Below are 19,766 nucleotides of genomic sequence, written 5' to 3'. Positions count from 1 at the left end.
TAAACTATGTCAGTTTAATGATTCCACTATCCACAATCAGTCCAAACCTAACAAGAGATCACTCTTCAACAAACAAGAGATCACTCTTCAGAAGAAGATAAGTGAAATAATCCTACAAAGCCTGTTAGCAAGATTGAGCACATAATCACCAAGACCTAACCTCTCAACAAACCAAGGTTCCTGAAACCTTCTATGAGTTGCAAACAAGAAATCTGAAACATACAAATAAACTACAACTCATTCAAAGAAAATATAACAAAGTGAAATTATATCAAAACAATAATTTAGCAACAAACTTCAATCCTTCATTTTAATTTCAACTTTAAAATTAGGGTAAAACTGGATATAAACCAGTCTAATTCAGACTTACACATTACAAATTAAACCTAACCATAATCAAAAACTTCTAAAGAAAATTCACATTTTCAAATTACACACTCAATAAGAAAAAGCATAAGAGAGCTTCTTGTTCTTCTTCTTTAACCTCCGAAACCGTACAAGGTTCTTCCCTGTCTCTTGAGAGCATAAACAACATCCATAGCGGTAACCGTCTTTCTCCTTGCGTGCTCTGTATATGTAACAGCGTCACGGATCACATTCTCCAAGAAGATCTTCAAGACTCCTCTTGTTTCTTCATAGATCAAACCGCTGATTCTCTTCACACCTCCCCTTCTCGCCAATCTACGAATAGCTGGTTTTGTGATACCTTGGATGTTGTCTCGGAGAACCTTCCTGTGCCTCTTGGCACCTCCCTTTCCAAGTCCCTTACCTCCCTTACCACGACCAGACATTTTCGATGGAAAATTTGAGATTGAGTATTTAGGGTTTGATTTTGAATTTGAGATGTTAATTTCAGAATGAGATCGCGCTATTTATTTATCTATTGCAGCGGGAGGAGAAGAAGCTTATGAGAATTCAATTTGATATCTACCGTTAAATTTGGTGTAATCGACGGTTTATATTGGCGATCCGTGTATAACTAGGTGATAGCTTAAGGACCGTAGATAGAATAATATCAACGGTCAGCTGCATCTTCCTATACTCCAACCTAGTGACAATACCGAATACACCCTCCATTCCTTTTATAAGCAAATTTTTTGATGTGAGGTACCACTGCAACTTAAGTTTTTTTCAAATTAAACTATGGTATGATTAGTTCATATAAAATGGGTGTGTAAGAAAAGAAAAATAGTTTGTAATAAGAGAGTTTCATTCTATATAAATTTCTCTAAGATTATATCTTTAATCATTGTGGAAAATTTCTCAATAATGTCAATCTATCCAAACATCAAATGAATAATTTTTCAAAAAGACAACATATTGGTTATGTTGATCAAATTTGAATTTTGAAAAATCTTTTTTCCCTTTGCATACTCAACCTCTAAATAATATGAATACAAAAGTTATTTGTATTAGTTAGTGTGAACTTTGGTAAACAAATACTAGTCTATAAAAAATGGTTTTTTTTTATGATCAACTAGTAAATTTTAGAACATATTTATATAGAAATTTTGAAATTTATTTTAAGTGTTCAGTAGTTTGACAATAACTTTAAAAAAAAAAAAATATAGCTATAAGTAAAATACCGAATAAATTGGGCTGAAAGTAAAGTAAAATGCAATTAAATGAAAAGACTATAAGAGCTAAGTTAAAGTAAATAAAAACTACTTTAATAGATTGTATAAGAAATAAAAAGGTGTTACACGAGGTCATACATTCTCTCATAGACTTGTTTCTCTCTGAATGCGGATATTTTAAATTTTTTGGAGTGTTGTATGTGAACTTTATAACCCTTAATCCCGACACCGAAATTACTTATATATAGTATATAGTATTAAATTTATAATTGTCTTTTATGATAACCTTCTGCATATTCGACATGTATTCTTGTTATGTGGCTTTGTTGTCGATATCTTACTTCCACGCATCTCAAACGTTTAAAAAAATTGGATGTAACTCTTATTTGATCTTATCTTTGGACCACTGAACTAACCGTCATGGTTGAACTGGTTGTCGTGAGAAATCAGGCTATTCGCTGCATAAATGAGGCGGCGCTCTGGCAGTTGGCCTTCGGCCGGCGTGAAATGACTGTTGCTCTTGTTTTTTATTGTTGTTTGAGTTTGAATTCGGAATAAAACAACACTTTGTGAAGCGTTGCAGAATGAAATGAGACAATACTTGGGAAAATTTTGTATAGGTGAATCATTACACCTTTTGGTAAAAGTATTGTTTCACCAAGAGTCGCTACCTTGTGATACAATAATAATGCAACTTATAAATACTTCATTATGAATTTAGATAATCACAACACAAAACGTATACCCTCTAGAATAAATTTCAGACACTCTTTGGTACATTCGAGTTTTCATTTGTCTTGTGCAAACTCGAGAAAGTTGAATTATTCTTGGTATTCATGCATCAAAACTCTAAGACATTCGAGAGTGCTTGAAATACTATAAGGAAAGTGTTTCGTTCACAATTCAAGTCTGGATTCATTCAACTTCAAAGCGTTACATAATAGTCTTATAGTATCTCAAATCATGGTCACCGACGTTTCAGTTTTAAGTATCAAAATGATGAACCAGGATATTGTCAAGTTGGATTTCCGTAAATTGGCAAGGTCAGCAAAACTAGATGGGGTCGATTAGACTCTAACTAAGGGATTAAATAGCAATAAAATAATTATGTGAGGTGAGGTGTCACCTTAAACTTGGGTTTTTTCCAATACACTCTCACACGACACTCGAGTATTATTGGGTTTGGTATATAACAATATATTACGTCCAACACTTTTATGTTTGATGTTTGGATATATAAGTAGTAGGTAAATTGAATTAATATGATTTCATATATAATAGAATTATAATTTGGTATAATTCATTTATATAAAACCGGTTTGCAAAGTGAATAAGTAACTCTAATGCTTTGTTTGGGAATTTGGAATGGAGGATTTCAAAAAACAATTTTTTTAAAAAAAAATAAAGAGAAATATATAACATCTTTTGAAAAAAAATGTACACAGAAAGATAAAACAGTGGTTATCATTAATAATTTTTTAATTTTTAGAATATTATAATACTATAAATTATATTTGAACAATTTGTCCAAGTCCTTCAAAATCCTATAAAACCCTCCTCCAATACAATTTTTTCAGTTTCTCAAATTAGGGGGAATAGGGTTTGAGAATAAATATAACTCTTTCAAAACCCTCTCACCCTAAATCCTTCAATTCTTTTCCTCCCCTCCTTCCCTTGGTAGGCTTTGGCAGTTTAATACTGATATCACTTATCAAGGACGAGATAATATGATGATGTTTACATGAGGTACACATAAAATTGTTATGACTCTTATTTTGCACTTTAATAAGAAACTAGGAGGAAAGAAATTTACTTTCTTCACTACTATTACTACAAATAATACATTTCATGACGAAGCTTTCACCTCAACCAGAAAAAATATCAAGGTATTATGCCCAAGGCACGCCATGTTTTATTTTTTTATAAAAATAAAAACAACATATTCCCTTGATTTTTAACATAACTGAGAGGAAAAACAACACGGGACACGCTTCGAGTTCCATTTATTGCAGTTTATGTTTTTATTTGCTTATAAGTGAAAACTAAATTTTATATCCCTTTGATTTCCTTAATAACCGAGGGATAAAATAATAAGATTTTACTATAAAAACAATTTTTAAACAGATTTTACTTTAATTCTAACTTATATGTTGTCGCCCCAAACTAGTACGTATCATTCTTTGGGATGGATTGCAAGACAGAAAAAATCTTCAATGTTCTTTTATCCTTGAACAAAACACTTTTTCTGCCCTTGCAATCTATCTCAGATAATGGTGTTGATGTTCTTTTTTTGGAACAACTCTATATTAAAGAAAGTTGAAAAAGTTCCTTATGATAGATTGCAAGTGCAGAAAATCATTCATGCTTCCAGGTTAAACAAAGAAGGATGATCAACCTTTCAAAAGATATATGCAACAAAAGCTGGAAATGCAGCGTTGATGATGAATCTAGATTTTTTTAATATTCTCTGTAAACAATGTAATGTTAAAAAAATATATATTATTAACCTCGATGTTCTTCTAGAATTGAGAGGGCTTACTTATTTTACTTTTCTATTAAAAAAAGAAAATATGTTTCCCCTCGGTTTTTTTAAAAAATCTGAGGGAATATGTAACACAGCTACAACATTGAATCTCTACCCTACATTCTTAAAGGAACAACACTCAAGATATTGTCAAGACATCAATCTATAACATACTATCTACATCCACCATTATATATCTTTCTTGTGAAAGCATTTGTCTTGATAACATTTGCTCAAGATAATGAAATTTTGGAACTGAAATAAGCTTGGAAAGTTCTCTATCATGAATTGCAAGTGCAGAAAAAACATTTTCAATGTTTAGAACTAATAACTCCTTACTTGGAGCAAATAGCTCCTTAGAAGTTGTTTTCATGCAATCCATAGAACTTCAAAATAATGAGAACAAAATGTATCCAACAGAATCTGGATTACACCAAAGATGTGTTGTTCTCCAAGAATAATTGCTATTATGATAACACTGTATTTGTTGTAATAAGGTAATTTAATATTTTGTATAAACAATATAATGTTAAAAAAACGTATACACCTTTTACCTCGGTTTTTGTCTGAAGCCGACGGTAAAATTTTGGCGTGATAATTGAGGATATTGATCACCGTTCTTAAGCAAATTTGTGTCGTCCATTTCACGAGTGTCAACGCTTAAAACACTTCCATTAGTGATCCGCGTGAAACCTAACAGACATCCATTATCAAAGCATTCTGAATATCAATAATTGTTAATGAAACATATAACATAAAAACTTTGAAGCATTAAAAACTTGGTAAAGTTCTCTACGATGGATTGGAAGAGAAGAAAATAAATTGTGTTTAAGGTTTGTGTTCTTCAATAATCCTTTTTTTGTTGTGTTCTTCAATAATCTTATATGCATTCATTTAACTAACTATTTTCTTATTTTACATTAGAAACAAATAAATTCAAAAGGAATATGGAATATATTGCATCCAACATTTTATGTTCCCCGACATTTCAATAAAACGAGGATCAAACATTTGATATGCTCCAACTGTGATGACAATAAATCGAGTTCAAAAATTGTTATATATATATATATATATATACAACAATATTTTGTGTAAACAATGTAATATTATGGGTAAAAAATTAATTTATTAATATTATATAGTTTTTGAACGAGTTTAAAAAAATATCAATCTTACCCCTTGGTGTTATTGATAAATCGACAGGTATAATGTGCTAGTTTTCAAAATATTAAAATTGCATAAGTTGGGTTTCGAACCCATGTGCATAAACATTTCCCCCTCGATGTAGCGGTAGGCAAAAAATCATAGCGCCACGAGCGCATCGAATGCTCGAAAGATGCAAAACAGAGTCGCCACCATATTTTATTTATTCCAAAGGAAAGGGAAAATAATGATAAAACCTACAATGAAAGAAAAATGGATAAGATGGTCATTGTAACCAGGTTAGGGTTCGGGAGTCGGTTATGCAAGGGGAAGGTATTAGCACCCCTCACATCCATCGTACTCGATGTGAACCATTTAGTTATTCTTGTGATAGGATTTTAGCGTAATATTTACTTGCGTTCTTCTTATTATGAGAAAGGAACAAAATTTGATTTTTTTTTATTGTGCTCGCTAAAATATTGCATCTTGTGCCTACGTATTCCCTCATGCAATGGGAAAGTCAGAGCAATCGTAGTTCGGGATAAAAACTACGAGTTTGTTGGTTGATTTTAGTGAAAGGTACTCGATCGCGTTCAAACAGAAACAACACTACGCGCACATGGATAAGAGATTATTTGCATCACTACAAGAATGGATAACTAAAACAAGATTTTGGCCATCATCGCATTCGAGTGGAAAATATTTGATCTTCACATGTGAAAGTATGTTTGTATTTGAAATTGACTAAGTGTCTCGTTTATGAAAAAGGGTTTTTGAAATGAAAAGTTAAAGTGACAAAAGGTTTGAATGAATTTGAAGTTGTTTATTAAGAGAAATCAAACATTAGAACAAATGTTTAACGGCCATCGCCCAAATGCTTTGAAGAGCAACTTGCACAAGTACGTACAAACCCCTCTTGGATGATGAAAAAGATTCGCACTTGGGCGAGAAAAAGAGATGATTTATTGAATTGAAATTGTTTTGTAACAGGCGAGACAAATCGAGTTTGAAAGATCTTTAATGGAATTCAAGTATTCAAACAAAGGCTTAACGGCCATCGCCTAAATCCTTTAGAACAACTTGCACAAATACGTACAAATCCTTCTTGATTCTTCCATAAGTAATTAAACTCAATTCGTTTATTAAAAAGCATTTTGTAAAAAAGGCGAAACAAATCAAGTTTTAAAGAGTCTTCAATGGAGTCCAAGCATTCAAATAAAGGCTTAACGGCCATCACCTAAATGCTTTAAAATAACTTGCACAAGTACGTACAAATCCTTCTTGATTCATCCATTGAAAACCAAACTCAATTCAATTGTTGGAAGTGTTTTTGTAAAAAAAAAGGTGAGACAAATTGAGTTTTAAAGGGTCTCAAATGGAATCAAAGCATTCAAACAAAGTCTTAACGGCCATTGCCCAAATGCTTTGGAACAGCTTGTACAAGTACGTAGAAATCTTTCTTCATCCATTAAGAACTAAATTCGATTTAATTATTAAATGTATTTTTGGAATTTTTATTAGAAAATGTTCTAAGTAAAAAAAGACTTAAATTCTGAAGAAAATTTATATACATATTTCTTATAAAATACCTAAAAGAAATAAATCATTTTTGAGAAATAAAATAACTATTTTGGTTATTACTAAAATAAAAGAAAATATTTTTGTGTTTTTAAGAGGCCATCAAGTATATAAAGCAAATAGTTATAGAAAAGAAAAAGAAAAACCTTTGGGCCAGAGGGGTGCTTTCCAAAATAAGAGGGTGTCAGAATTAGAGTGTAAAGCCCAAGAAAACTTAAAAAGATACTAAGAGATCCAAAGAAGAAAATGGGTTGAACCGGTTTATGAACCCGGATCCGCTAGCCCCTTCTCACGCGAACGGGTTTGAATCATAAACCCTAAAAGTGTGTTTAGTTTGAGAGAGATATAGGCGAGAGAGATAGCGACGAGAGAGACACGCGAGCAATGGGAATTTTTTCAGTTTAGAGCACCAATGAAATACAAAAGAGAGACAAAATTATGGTGGGTCCCACCACCTTTTTGTTTCTTCCCAAATTAGCGAAAAAAGTAACATCATCTCAATTTCTTTAAACCTTTTCATTTGTACCCTTTGTTTTTTTAGCAAAATTCATTGTCATAGTTTTACGATAGCAAAACGTTACTTTACTATTGTATTACTAGATTTTTTTCAATTTTATAATAATAATAATAATAATAATAATAATAATAATAATAATAACAACTATTATTTAAATAAATGGCTAAACAATGGGTAATTACAAAATTTATAAAATGAATAAACAAATAGGTAATTTACATTAAAAATATACGAATACATTAAATATTTAAATAAGGTGTAAATATTTAAATAAAGTGTGCAGTAAATTAGTTAGGGTTTAATTAATTCAAATAAAAAATATAATTAATTAATATTTTATTTATTAATTTTCATAAGGTCATTTTTGTCATTTACATATTTATGCTATTTCTCTCTTCTCTATTTCTCTTTTCTTTCTACTATACCAAACAATAACACAAATCTCCCTTATTTCTTATCTATTTCTCTCTTCTCGTACTCTCTCTTATCTATTTCTCTCTTCACAACTTCTTCTCATTGCCAAACAAAGCATACATCAATTATCCAGCGCCTTTCACAAGAACATACACAATAATCTTCTTCTCTTCTCTAACATAACACAAAAAACACTCATTCGTTCTCCACCTGATTTCGGCCAAGAACCCAAAACAAACCTCACCTAATTTTCTCTCTCGATCGGTTTCAAACAAAAATCATGAACACAGAACAACCTACACCCCAATAATCCCCCAAGTTAAATCCCTATTAATTTCTTATTCGGTGATTACTAGTTACAAGGATGAAATAAAAACGTATATAGAAAATCACAAAACGAAAAAAACAAACGATAATCAGGTATTTTCTTCTCCTCATTTGCTTTCGGTTACTCTGCTCTTCGTCTCTCTTCCACTTTTGTTTGTGTGTTGCTGTGTTGGTTTGTGTTTGTCGTATGGTGAGTGTTGTTGAGGATGAGTGTGGGATTAGCAGAGTGAATGTAGGTTGGTATATTTGTTATTCTGAGATGAAGGTCTGAGAGTTATTGAGGGCAGAGTTTGGTACGTTAGGTGAAGCTGAGGTGCGAGTGAGTTTGTGAAGGTTATCGTTGGTTTTTGTTTACAGGTTTGATGATAGCTTCAGAATGAGTTTTCTGCAGGGATTTGGAGGTAGTATTGAGCAGAGGTTAAAGGATGGTTTCTTGCTATGGTTGTTGTGGCTCCCCCTCTGCTTGTGTTGTAACTGATGTCTTATACGTAAATTATGGGGAATTTTGGGGGAAATTGGGATGGATTTTGAACAATTTTAATTAATTGTTCTTGTTGCTTTCTTATGCAGGATTTTGTCTTGTCAATTTTGTGCAATGTTTGGCATGCTGTATGCAGCAAGTAGATAGTGCAAGAAGACAAGTTTGGTGGACTGATTTGCACAGCTTGGGTAGCAAGGGTGCAGGTTTTTATGGACTGATTATGCAGGCTGTGGGCACAATTTTTATCATGTAAATGGATGTATTTCTTGCTGACCTAATGTAAATTCATGTAACCTTGCAATAGAATCAAAATGCCTTGATATTGTATTCTTTTTTTTGTTTTGTTATATGTTATGGGTTTTAAGGAATAAAATGGGAAATAGGCCTAAACTATAATTTCAAAATACACTTAAACTTCTACTCTTTTTTTATATATTTTTAGACTAATAACAATTAAAATAAATCTAAACTAAAAGTAATATTAATTCTAATAAAATAAATAAACTGAATACTAAAAACTAACCTTTTTTATATTTTTGAAATGATAAAAGCAAATATTTATTAACCGTCTAAAATATAAAAAAACGAACAAATGGTAACACGAAAAAATATGCAAAGATGCAAGCTTTTTATGTTGACTTTTTAATATACAATGATGTGATAATTGAATGATGAATGTGTGCGACACATCCAAATGAATGAAATACTTAGGGCAGAAATTGGGGTATGACACTTGGCGTTTTAAAATCGAGGGATAAAGTTGATACTTTTCATGACGCCCTTAGTTACCTCGCTTTTGTAGCCGAGGTTAAATGCATTTGGCGTCCGGGGTGAAATGTGTTATTTGTAGTAGTGCTTCGTGATGACGCAAAGTGAAAAGGGGCTTGATGAGGAAATTAAAAAAACTAAAATTTTATGTCTAGTGGTGATTAAATGGCTAATGAGTGTTATAAACAAGGAAACAACAACTCTAGAAGAAGTGTTAGGGAACCAAGAGGATTTCAAGGAATTGACCGCAGAAGAACTACAAAATGATTTGCCTCATATGCGAGATAAATGCATGAAATTTAAAGATTTCAATATTGGAGACGATGTGATGGTGTTTCTGCATAACATTTGGTACTTACAGCAAGTTGCATCCGTGCAACGGTGCAAGTATGACACCTTCAAAGTGACCCGAAAGATCAATGATAATGCTTATATGGTGGATCTCTTGAATTTAAATAATATGTCCAATACTTTCAATGTTACTGACATTCATGAGTATCAAGAAGACTAGGCTCTTTATCAAGAAGAGAACTCGGGGTCTATTTCTTCATAGATGGTGGATATTGATGTATGTAGTATGGTTGTGTGTATCCAAGAAGAAGTCGCGCGTCGAAAAGGTTTGGCAGGAAACATATGTTGAGGTTTATAAGTTTGAGAGTTGGAACCAAATTATAAAAGTAGAACTTAATGCTCTTAGAAAAACATGTACCTGAACAAATGTGGATTCGCCTCCAAATGCTTCTAACATTGTTTCATTCAAAGTTTTTGGTTCCATATGATATGACTCTAGCTTAAACATCCAGAGAACCAAACTTGACTCTAAAGAAAGAAAATCAATTTTTTTTGTTATACCAATGGCATGAAAGGCTATGCTTTCCTTGACCTCCATACCAAATAATTTTTTACCTCAAGAAATGTGCCATCTCATGAACACATATTATCATATGATATTCGAACACAAACTTCACACATTCTTGAACATATTATCCTTCATATTCATCACATGATCATACACTACACACCATACCTCAAACCACTACCTCTAATCAAAAACTTTTTTTACTTGATCCAAACCTATATACTACTTGTCCCAACGACACTTCCACTAACACTATTCTCCAAAAGAATTCAAGCAATAATCCCATCATTTTTATCAACTGACCAACTTACATGTCCAACCTACATCAACCAACTCATATTCCCAACATATCACATATATCTAAAACTAAAACACATATGATCAAATCAATGCATCTCATCTACCATTGCATGCTTATGCAAGAATCAAATACAAAACGTCATATTTACAGCATTATGTATACACTCCAACTAAACACCTAATACAACTGTCCAAAGGTAAATTATATCTTATCTCTAGTTTCATGTCTTATTCTAAGTTGTCTACACCAAGTGCCATCACTCTTTGTCCCTGACTTCATTCACTAAACCTAAAACATATGATGAGGCTTGTAAGTTTGAATGTTGGAATCAAGCTATGCAAGTTCAACTTAATGCTCATGAGAAAACAAGTACTCAGACAATTATGGATTTGCCTCTAAATGCCAAGCCAATTGGATGCAAATGGGTATACATGATAAAACTTCATACTGATGGAACCATTGAAAGATTCAAAGTTAGGTTGGTATCCAAAAGGCTACAATGAGATTTAAGGGCTAAATTATTTTGAAACATACTTTATAGTTGCAAAATTGACTAGAGTTAGAACAATTGTAGCTCTTGCATCTATCCATAATTGGCATATTCACCAACTTGATGTGAATAGTGGTTTTTTACATTGAAAATTTCATGAGGATGTGTATGTTGGAACAAAATTGTTCATATCCCTTAAGTTTTGATGATAATAAAGTATTAAAATAACAATGGGATATAATAACATATGTTCAAGTGTGCAGGATCATTAGCTAAAATTTAACTTGGTTTTGTCTCTGAAAGAGCATATGAAGAGAAGCTAAAGACTCAGATTTTGAAGCTGATGACTCAGATTTTAAAGGTTCAAAATCTTATGACTTAGACTCTGAAGACCAAGATTGGAAAACTCAGCTTCTGAACAATATTCAAACTCTGAAGAAAATCTACTTTGTCAAAGCAAGATTGTGAAGAAAGTCAACTAGCGCTTTATAACGCAAGGCTCAAGAAGAGATGACTTATCTCCTTGTGTCTGCTCCAACAACTCAGTAGATACCTAATATGAAAAAGGTGTTTTAGATAAAGTTGTTTCACAAAAAGGTTACAACAACTTCCAACGTATCTTTTGAAAAAGTTTCTCAGCAAAGACCACTTGTGCAAGTAATCTTCCAACGTCTTTTTTTCCACTATAAAAGGATATGAATATTTGAGGGAAGAAATTAACACATTACACAATAACATTGAGTTAACCTGAACAAAGGTGTTTCTTTGCACAAGTCCTTGAGTTCTTATCTTTGCATATCTTATATGTCTTAAGTGTTAAGAGTCTTTGTGTATGTTGTGTTTACTTTTACACCTCACCTCTGATTGTATATCAAGTGCAATTGTTATCTATTCTTCTAAACTGTTTGTATATGGCCTAGGAAGTCAATTGCTAGTTTGCTTTAGTTAAAGTCTCTTGTCTGTGTGTTTTAGCAGAAATATCTTTATAGTATGATTGAGCAGTTAAAGTTTCTAGCTAGTTCTCTTGTAATACAAAGGGACTGAACTACTCTTGATTTATGGAAGCAACCAGGATAACTGTGTGCGTCACCCTTTACTTCTGCCTTGCTTCTGAACCTTTAAGTTCCACTGCTAACATCTTTAAGATCAGATTCAGAACTTATTAAGATTCTGAATTTAGTTTTCACAAAAGTTAAAATAATTAGCTATACATAATTCACCCCTTCAGGTAGTGAACTATGTCAGTATCACTGGGAGCATTACTAACAATCATTCTACCACCAACATAAGCAAATTGCTACTCAGAAACAGAAAAGCCGATAATGAAACCAACGAGCATATCATAAAACAGAAATTAGTAGCACTAAAAATAAGGACATCGCAGAGCAAAATTAATCCAAGATCTCATGGTGAGAATTTTCTAACAGCTGGTGACTGATGAAACATTTGCATTGAAAAAATCGCTCTCAGCTAGGAATACACCTAACCTTAGCTCCAAGCAATTTCACAGTAGATTAATTAAGTATAAAAATCAAACGAAAGAAACGTATGAAAACAAACTGTATAAACTAAAACAAGTATTAAATAAGAAAATCACTGCTTCATTTTGATTTCAACTTTAAATTTAGGGTTTACTGAATACACATCAATTTCATTCAGCATTACAAGAGTTCTACATAAACCTAATCATTGTCATAAACAAAACGAAAATCACATTTTTTTCAAATTACACAGTACAAAAGAAGAAGGTAAAGAACACTTCTTCTTCTTCTTGTTTAACCTCCGAAACCATATAAAGTTCTTCCCTGTCTCTTGAGAGCGTAAACAACATCCATAGCAGTCACCGTCTTCCTCCTTGCGTGTTCTGTATATGTAACAGCGTCACGAATCACATTCTCCAAAAAGATCTTCAATACTCCTCTCGTTTCTTCATAGATTAAACCGCTGATTCTCTTCACACCTCCTCTTCTCGCCAATCTCCGAATCGCCGGCTTTGTGATACCTTGGATGTTATCTCTCAACACCTTCCTGTGCCTCTTTGCACCTCCCTTTCCAAGTCCCTTGCCACCCTTACCACGACCTGACATTTTCGATTGAAAATTTGTGATTGACTATTATTTAGGGTTTGATTTGAATTTGAGATGATAATTTGGAATGTGATTGCGCTATTTATCTATCTGTTGCAGATGGAGGAGGAAGAGGCTTATGAGATTCAATTTGATCTCTGTCGTTGAATTCGGGGTAATCGACGGCTTATATTGGTGATCCGTGTATAGCTGGGTAAGAAGTTAAGGACCGTAGATAGAATAATATTAACGGTGAGATTTGGATTTTTAGTGCTTTTGCGGATCAGCGCTTGGTTTGACACTTTGATTGAACTTTGAGATTGTTTTTTTAATAGAGTTAAAGTAATATCCAAATCTTTATAGTATTTTTATAATGTTTTTTATTCGGTTAAACTTTGCTCATATTATTCTTTTGATAATATTATGTAACAAATTTAAGATATACAGTATATAGTTAAATTAGTGGAATATAGCCAACAAATCAAAGAATCCATTGTTGTTGGAAAGACCACCACCACCATCATTCATTGTAACATTTATAAAGGGCGGGAAGGTAAGAAGTTTGTAAGTTTGTGGAAATACTTAAGCAAATGCATAATAACTCATAACTTATTGAAGTCATTCAACAAGTATCAAACTATTCAAAGTTTATGAAAGTTATCATGACTAAAAGGAGAATGTTAAGAGAATTTTAAATGCGACATTGGCTCAAAATTATAGTTAGATGGTGCAGGGGAGGATACCTCCTAGATTGAAAATCACGATACCAATCATGGTACTTGGACAGTGGTTGCTCGCGACACGTGACGGGCGAAAGGCGTATGTTCCAAGATTTGGAACTCAAATCTGGAGGAGTAGTTGGTTTCAGAGGCAATCAGAAAGGAAAAATCATTGGCTCTGGAACCGTAGGTAATGGTGAGCTCCCTTTTATTAATAATGTTCTTTTAGTCGAGGGTATGATGCATAACCTGTTGTTAATTAGCCAACTTAGTGACAATAGTTATGACGTCATTTTCAATCAAACATATTGTAAAGTTGTTAGCCAGAATGATGGCTCAGTCTTGTTCAATGGTAAAAGGAAGAACAACATTTACAAAATAAGGTTATCTTATTTGAAAAATCATAATGTAAAAGGTCTTTTGTCCGTTAACGAATAGTAGTGGGTCTGACATAGACGTCTGGGTCATGTTAGTATGAAAAAGATATTTCAACTAAATAAACTTGGATTAGTTAGAGACTTGCCCATCTTGAAGTTTTCTTCAGACGCTCTTTGTGAAGCATGTCAGAAAGGCAAGTTTACAAAAATCTCCTTTAAAGCTAAAAAGATTGTTTATACCTCTAGGCCATTAGAACTTCTTCACATTGATCTGTTTGGACCGGTGAAAACTGCTTCTATCAATGGAAAGAAATATGGACTAGTCATCGTGGATGATTACAGTAGATGGACATGGGTAAAATTCTTAAAACACAAGGACGAGCCGCATTCTGTATTTGCCACCTTCTGTTCTCAAGTGCAAAACGAAAAGAGTTGCAAAATAGTTAGAGTCAGAAGTGATCATGGTGGAGAATTTGAGAATAAAGACTTTGAGAGTCTGTTTGATGCGAATGGGATATCACATGATTTCTCTTGCCCCAGAACTCCACAACATAATGGTGTTGTAGAGAGGAAGAATATAACATTGCAAGAGATGGCTCGCACCATGATCCAAGAGACTGACGTGGCTAAGCACTTTTGGGAAGAAGTAGTGAATACATCGTGTTATGTTCATAATAGGACTTCTATAAGACCTATTATGGGTAAGACTCCATATGAATTATGGACAAATAAAAAAAAAATCAACATTTCTTATTTGCATCCATTTGGATGTATATGTTTTATGTTGAATACTAAAGAGAATCTGAGTAAATTCGATTCCAAATCACATAAATGTTTGTTGTTAGGATACACTGAACGCTCAAAAGACTACAGAATCTATAACACAGAAACACGAATTGTGGAAGAATCAATTCATATCAGATTTGATGATAAGCTTGACTCTAAAAAGTCAAAGCTAGTTGAAAAGTTTGCAGATTTTGAGATAACTCTTTCAAAACCAGGGGAGAAGGAACCATAAGTTCAAGAATCAGAAGCTCCAGTTGTTGAAGCTGCTATAGTTCCTTCTGATCCCCCACAACAGAAGAAAAGAAAAATTAAAGCTTCTCATCCTGAAGAATTGATTTTGAGAAACAAAGATGCCTCTATTAAAACCATATCAGCGTTCAAACCTACCGAAGAACTCTTGTGGGTCTAGTGTCTCTGATTGAGCCTACATCCATTGAAGAAGCTCTTTTAGACAAGGACTAGATTCTAGAAATGGAAGAAGAACTGAACCAATTCTCAAAGAATGATGTATGGGATCTTGTTCAGAAACCTACTAAAGGAGTCCACGTCATTGGAACCAGATGGGTGTTCAGAAACAAGCTCAATGAGAAAGGTGAGGTCGTTAGAAACAAGGCATGACTGGTAGCACACGGTTATAGTCAACAAGAAGGAATATACTATACATAAACCTTTACTCCAATCGCCAGGTTAGAAGCAATTCGTTTACTAATTTCTTTTTTTGTCAATCATAACATCATCCTTTATCAGATGGGTGTTAAGAGTGCATTTCTGAATGGTTATATATCTGAAGAAGTGTATGTCAAACAACCTCCTGGATTTGAAAGCTCTTGAAATCATATGTTGTTTATAAACTCAAGAAATCTCTCTATGGTCTAAAGCAAGCTCCCAGAGCTTGGTATGATAGACTGAGTAGTTTTCTTTTAGAAAACAAATTCACCAGAGGAAAGGTTGACACTACTCTTTTCTATAAAACATTCAAAAATGATATTCTGATTGTTCAATTCTACGTTGATGATATTATTTTTGGTTATGCTAATCCCTTTCTTTGTGGGGAATTTTCTAAGATGATGCAGGCTGAGTTTGAAATAAGTATGATGGGAGAGCTGAAGTTCTTTCTGGGAATTCAGATTGATCAAAAACCAGGAGCTACTTACATTTATCTTAGTAAGTACACCAAATAACTTCTGAAGAAATTCAACATGTTGGATAGTAAGTTATCAAAGAATCTGATGCATCCAACATGCATTTTAGAGAAAGAAAATGTAAGTGCAAAGGTATGTTAGAAGCTATATTGTGGTATGATAGGCTATCTTCTATATCTAACTGCTTATAGACTTGATATTTTATTTAGTGTTCATATGTGTGCTAGATTCCAATCTGATCCTAGAGAATCTCATTTAATTGTTGTTAAGAGAATTCTTAGGTATCTGAAAGGAATTACTAATCTTGGCTTAATGTATGAGAAAACATTAGAGTATACTCTTTCTGGTTTCTGTGATGCATATTACGCTGGAGATAGACTAGAAAGAAAGAGTACCTCTGAAAACCGTCAGTTTCTTAGAAAGAATCTGATTTCATGGTCAAGCAATAGGCAATCTACAACTGCGCTTTCAACAGCAGAAGCTGAACACATCCCAGCATCTCTATGCAGTACTCAGATGCTCTGAATGAAGAATCAGCTGGAAGATTATCAGATATATGAGAGTAACATTCCTATTTTTTGTGATAACACTGCTTCTATTTGTTTAAGTAAAAATCCTATTTTACATTATAGGGCTAGACATATTGAAATAAAACATCATTTCATCTGAGACTGTGTTCAGAAAGGGGTTTTTTCTTTAGAATTTGTAGATACAGACCATCAACGGGCTGGTATGTTTACTAAACCCTTAGCTGAAGATAAATTTCTATTTGTTCTGAAGCATCTGAAAATGGATTATTGTCCGGAGTAAGGTTTCATCAGAATAAGATGTGTTTAGTTATAGTATGAAGAAATGAGATTCTAATTTAAACAAAAAGCATATTATTTCTTTTTATTCAAAATCTCAGTCATCAAAAGATGTTTCAGTCAGAAACATATCTGATTAGATGGAAAATGTTTGCTTTTCTAGATTCTGAGAACATCAAAATGTGTCACTTAGGCATGATTAATACGTGTAACCTTTGGTTATGCTCAATCATTAACTCTACTTAGTGTCACTCAAGAAGTTTGTTTATTTATTCGAGTTGACTTAAATCAAATTTATTACTTATCATTTATTCCCCCTAATGATTATGTTTGTTCTCTCTCTCTCTCTCTCTCTCTCTCTCTCTCTCTCTCTCTCTCTCTCTCTTTTCTAAAAACACGTTATACACTACATACACGACCTCACTTTTCACTACCCACGTTTTTGTTAGAAACCCTAAACCCCTTTTCTCTCAACTGTTCTTGGTGTTCTTCATTCTCCTCAACATCTTCATCAACGTTCTTCATCTTATACAACAACAAGAAGCAGTCAAGTTTTCTAAAGTGTTTGAGCGTAGTTTGGCTTCTTCTGGGTTTGCAACTGCACCTGTTCCTCCTTCTTCATCTACTATTCAACCTAGTTCTTCAACTTCTCCAACCATTGATGAAAATCATGTTACAAGGAGACCTCCACAGGTTCACTATATCACTCAACCATCATAATTGAAAGTTCTATGTGAGAATCTTGTTGATTTCGTCAATCTTGCTGATAATGAATATGACTTAAGTGGAGAGATAAATGCTCAAGGATGGAAGAATTACTTTGAAAGACTTTATGGCCCAATCTATGAAGCCTTTGTTAAAGATTTCTGGAAACAAGCGGATTGTGATGTTCTTCACGTTGTTTCACACGTTTTGGGATACAAGATTATTATCACTGAAAAGTCCATCTCAGATCTTCTAAGAATGGAACTTATGCAAGGGAAGCGAGTTTATGGAACAACAACAAGAACAACAACAAAAACAATAATAATGAAGAACAATGACAACTATAACAACAATAATGGAGAATAACAAGAACAACAATAATGAAGAACAACAAGAACAATAAGAATAACAAAAACAATACTAACATCGATGACACGATTCCATTAGGAACCAAACAACCTACAATGTAAACATCATTACATCAAATTATGAATATGAAGGAATGGAAGGAATATCGAATAAGGGAGAAAGAAAGTTGAAAAGACAATGAGATGTAATCATTCAGTAGCTCAAGGCAGCTAGTCAACCATAAGATCTTTCCAACTTCCAAGAGAAGAAAATATGGAGATTTTAAAAAAGCAATAATTAGAAGGAAACTTGACATGCATGAAATCTTTTGGCTTTTAGACTTCCAAAGATCAGAGAAGAGGAAGAATCAGAAGAACCAATATAAAAGCGGAAAACCTCTTTGAACCAAGACATAAAAAGAACTTCATCCAAAGAAAACAGAGAATAGGAAGAGTCAAAATGAGTACTTATGTTGAAACTTCATCCAAAGAAATTAGTGAAAATGATGAACCAAAATGCAAAATGAGTACTTCATCCAATACTGAGAGAATAGAAGGTGTTGTGGCTGTAGAGGTTCAAGCTGTTAAAAGAGACCCTGCTACCAAACCTTTAAGACCTATGAGAGCTCTCAGAAAGAAGAAATCAAGAAGAATAAGGGTGAAAAGGCCAGTAATCATCAATTCTGATGATGATGAAGCAAATTGTACTTGGTCAAACTTTCTTTCAGCCAAAGGATTTAGATATGATTAATAAAAAATTACCTTTTTGAAAGTTTATTTAATGAAAGTTTTATTCTATGGTTCTTATCTGTCCGCTTAAGGTTACAACTAATTTAGGGCTTTTATTATATGGTTTTAAGGAATTCAAGAACTCATTTCTCATACACATTAATCTATCAGCTTTCATCATATGGTTATATGCTACTAAATCGGAATAAAACTAAATCACATTTGTAACAAAACAAAAATAAAGGAAATGTGAATGACACACTAATGCTTCATACGCAAAAGCTAAAACATAGAAACTATAACTTACAATAAATTATCTCATTGTATTTCGTAAATTCTTGATGCATAGTCTTTAAGGCAGTTTGTACGTTGTTCTGGACTGGCCCAATTATCCTAATTGGTCCAATCCCACCTCTAGCCCAATAAGCATTGGCCCAAACGCATAAAAAGCATCCTTGGCCTGATCTGGGCACGTTCAAGATGTAACCGAGCATGCTGAGACACCGTGCCCGGCAACGGTTAGTTCTCCCACTTTCTGGGCCGATATCCATGCTTAGGCCCATAAAAAAGGAGATCCACTCCAAGGAGCGCCCCTATAAATAGCCCTCTAGTCCTAGAGGGCAAGGTAATTCATTTCTCTCACCCCAAATCTTATACTTTCGATTGTACCTCCTTGTTCATTCACTTACTTTGGCATCAGAGTGCCTTACAGGTACAACCCCCTTTTTTTCTATCAACCATCGCCGAAGATTAAGCCTACCGTTGTTGGCCACCTGTTCGACCGGAAAGAACATACGTTAACCAAGATTTCTTCTTATAAAAAGAGGTGTTTGCATAGCCATCCAAAACACCAAACCCAAAACCTAAAACAACCCAAAGTTATTGTCACAAAATTTAAATAAGAAATGAGCATAACGAAGAGGCCCAACTACGATCCCTAAAATAAAGCTTCTCAACAACAACAAGAACAACAATAATGAAGAACAACAACAAGAACAACAAGAACAATAGTAATTGAGAACAACAATAAGAACAACAGTAATGGAGAACAACAACAATAACAGCAGTAATGAAGAACAACAACAACAGCAGTAATGAAGAACAACA

At 33.4% G+C, this 19,766-nt stretch overlaps 2 protein-coding genes across 2 annotated transcripts; both read right to left on the bottom strand.

Annotated features, from left to right (window-relative positions):
• Nucleotides 1–283: 283 nt before the first annotated feature.
• LOC131642222 (histone H4) lies at nt 284–860 on the bottom strand. Its single transcript, XM_058912493.1, has one exon. The coding sequence runs from the start codon at nt 789–791 to the stop codon at nt 480–482; it is 312 nt and encodes a 103-aa protein (XP_058768476.1). The 5' UTR covers nt 792–860; the 3' UTR covers nt 284–479.
• Nucleotides 861–12,562: 11,702 nt separating this feature from the next.
• On the bottom strand, nt 12,563–13,137 carry LOC131642223 (histone H4). The gene has a single exon (XM_058912494.1). The coding sequence runs from the start codon at nt 13,067–13,069 to the stop codon at nt 12,758–12,760; it is 312 nt and encodes a 103-aa protein (XP_058768477.1). The 5' UTR covers nt 13,070–13,137; the 3' UTR covers nt 12,563–12,757.
• Nucleotides 13,138–19,766: the final 6,629 nt, after the last annotated feature.

Source organism: Vicia villosa, unplaced genomic scaffold (assembly GCF_029867415.1).
Source record: "Vicia villosa cultivar HV-30 ecotype Madison, WI unplaced genomic scaffold, Vvil1.0 ctg.004672F_1_1, whole genome shotgun sequence".
Classification (NCBI taxonomy): Eukaryota; Viridiplantae; Streptophyta; class Magnoliopsida; order Fabales; family Fabaceae; genus Vicia; species Vicia villosa.
The sequence above is the reverse complement of the archived record's forward strand: the minus strand, read 5'-3'. Positions and strand labels throughout refer to the sequence as shown.

Coding starts and splice junctions, on each gene's coding strand:
- LOC131642223 (XM_058912494.1), bottom strand. CDS start 13,069: ATGTCAGGTCGTGGTAAGGGTGGCAAGGGACTTGGAAAGGGAGGTGCA.
- LOC131642222 (XM_058912493.1), bottom strand. CDS start 791: ATGTCTGGTCGTGGTAAGGGAGGTAAGGGACTTGGAAAGGGAGGTGCC.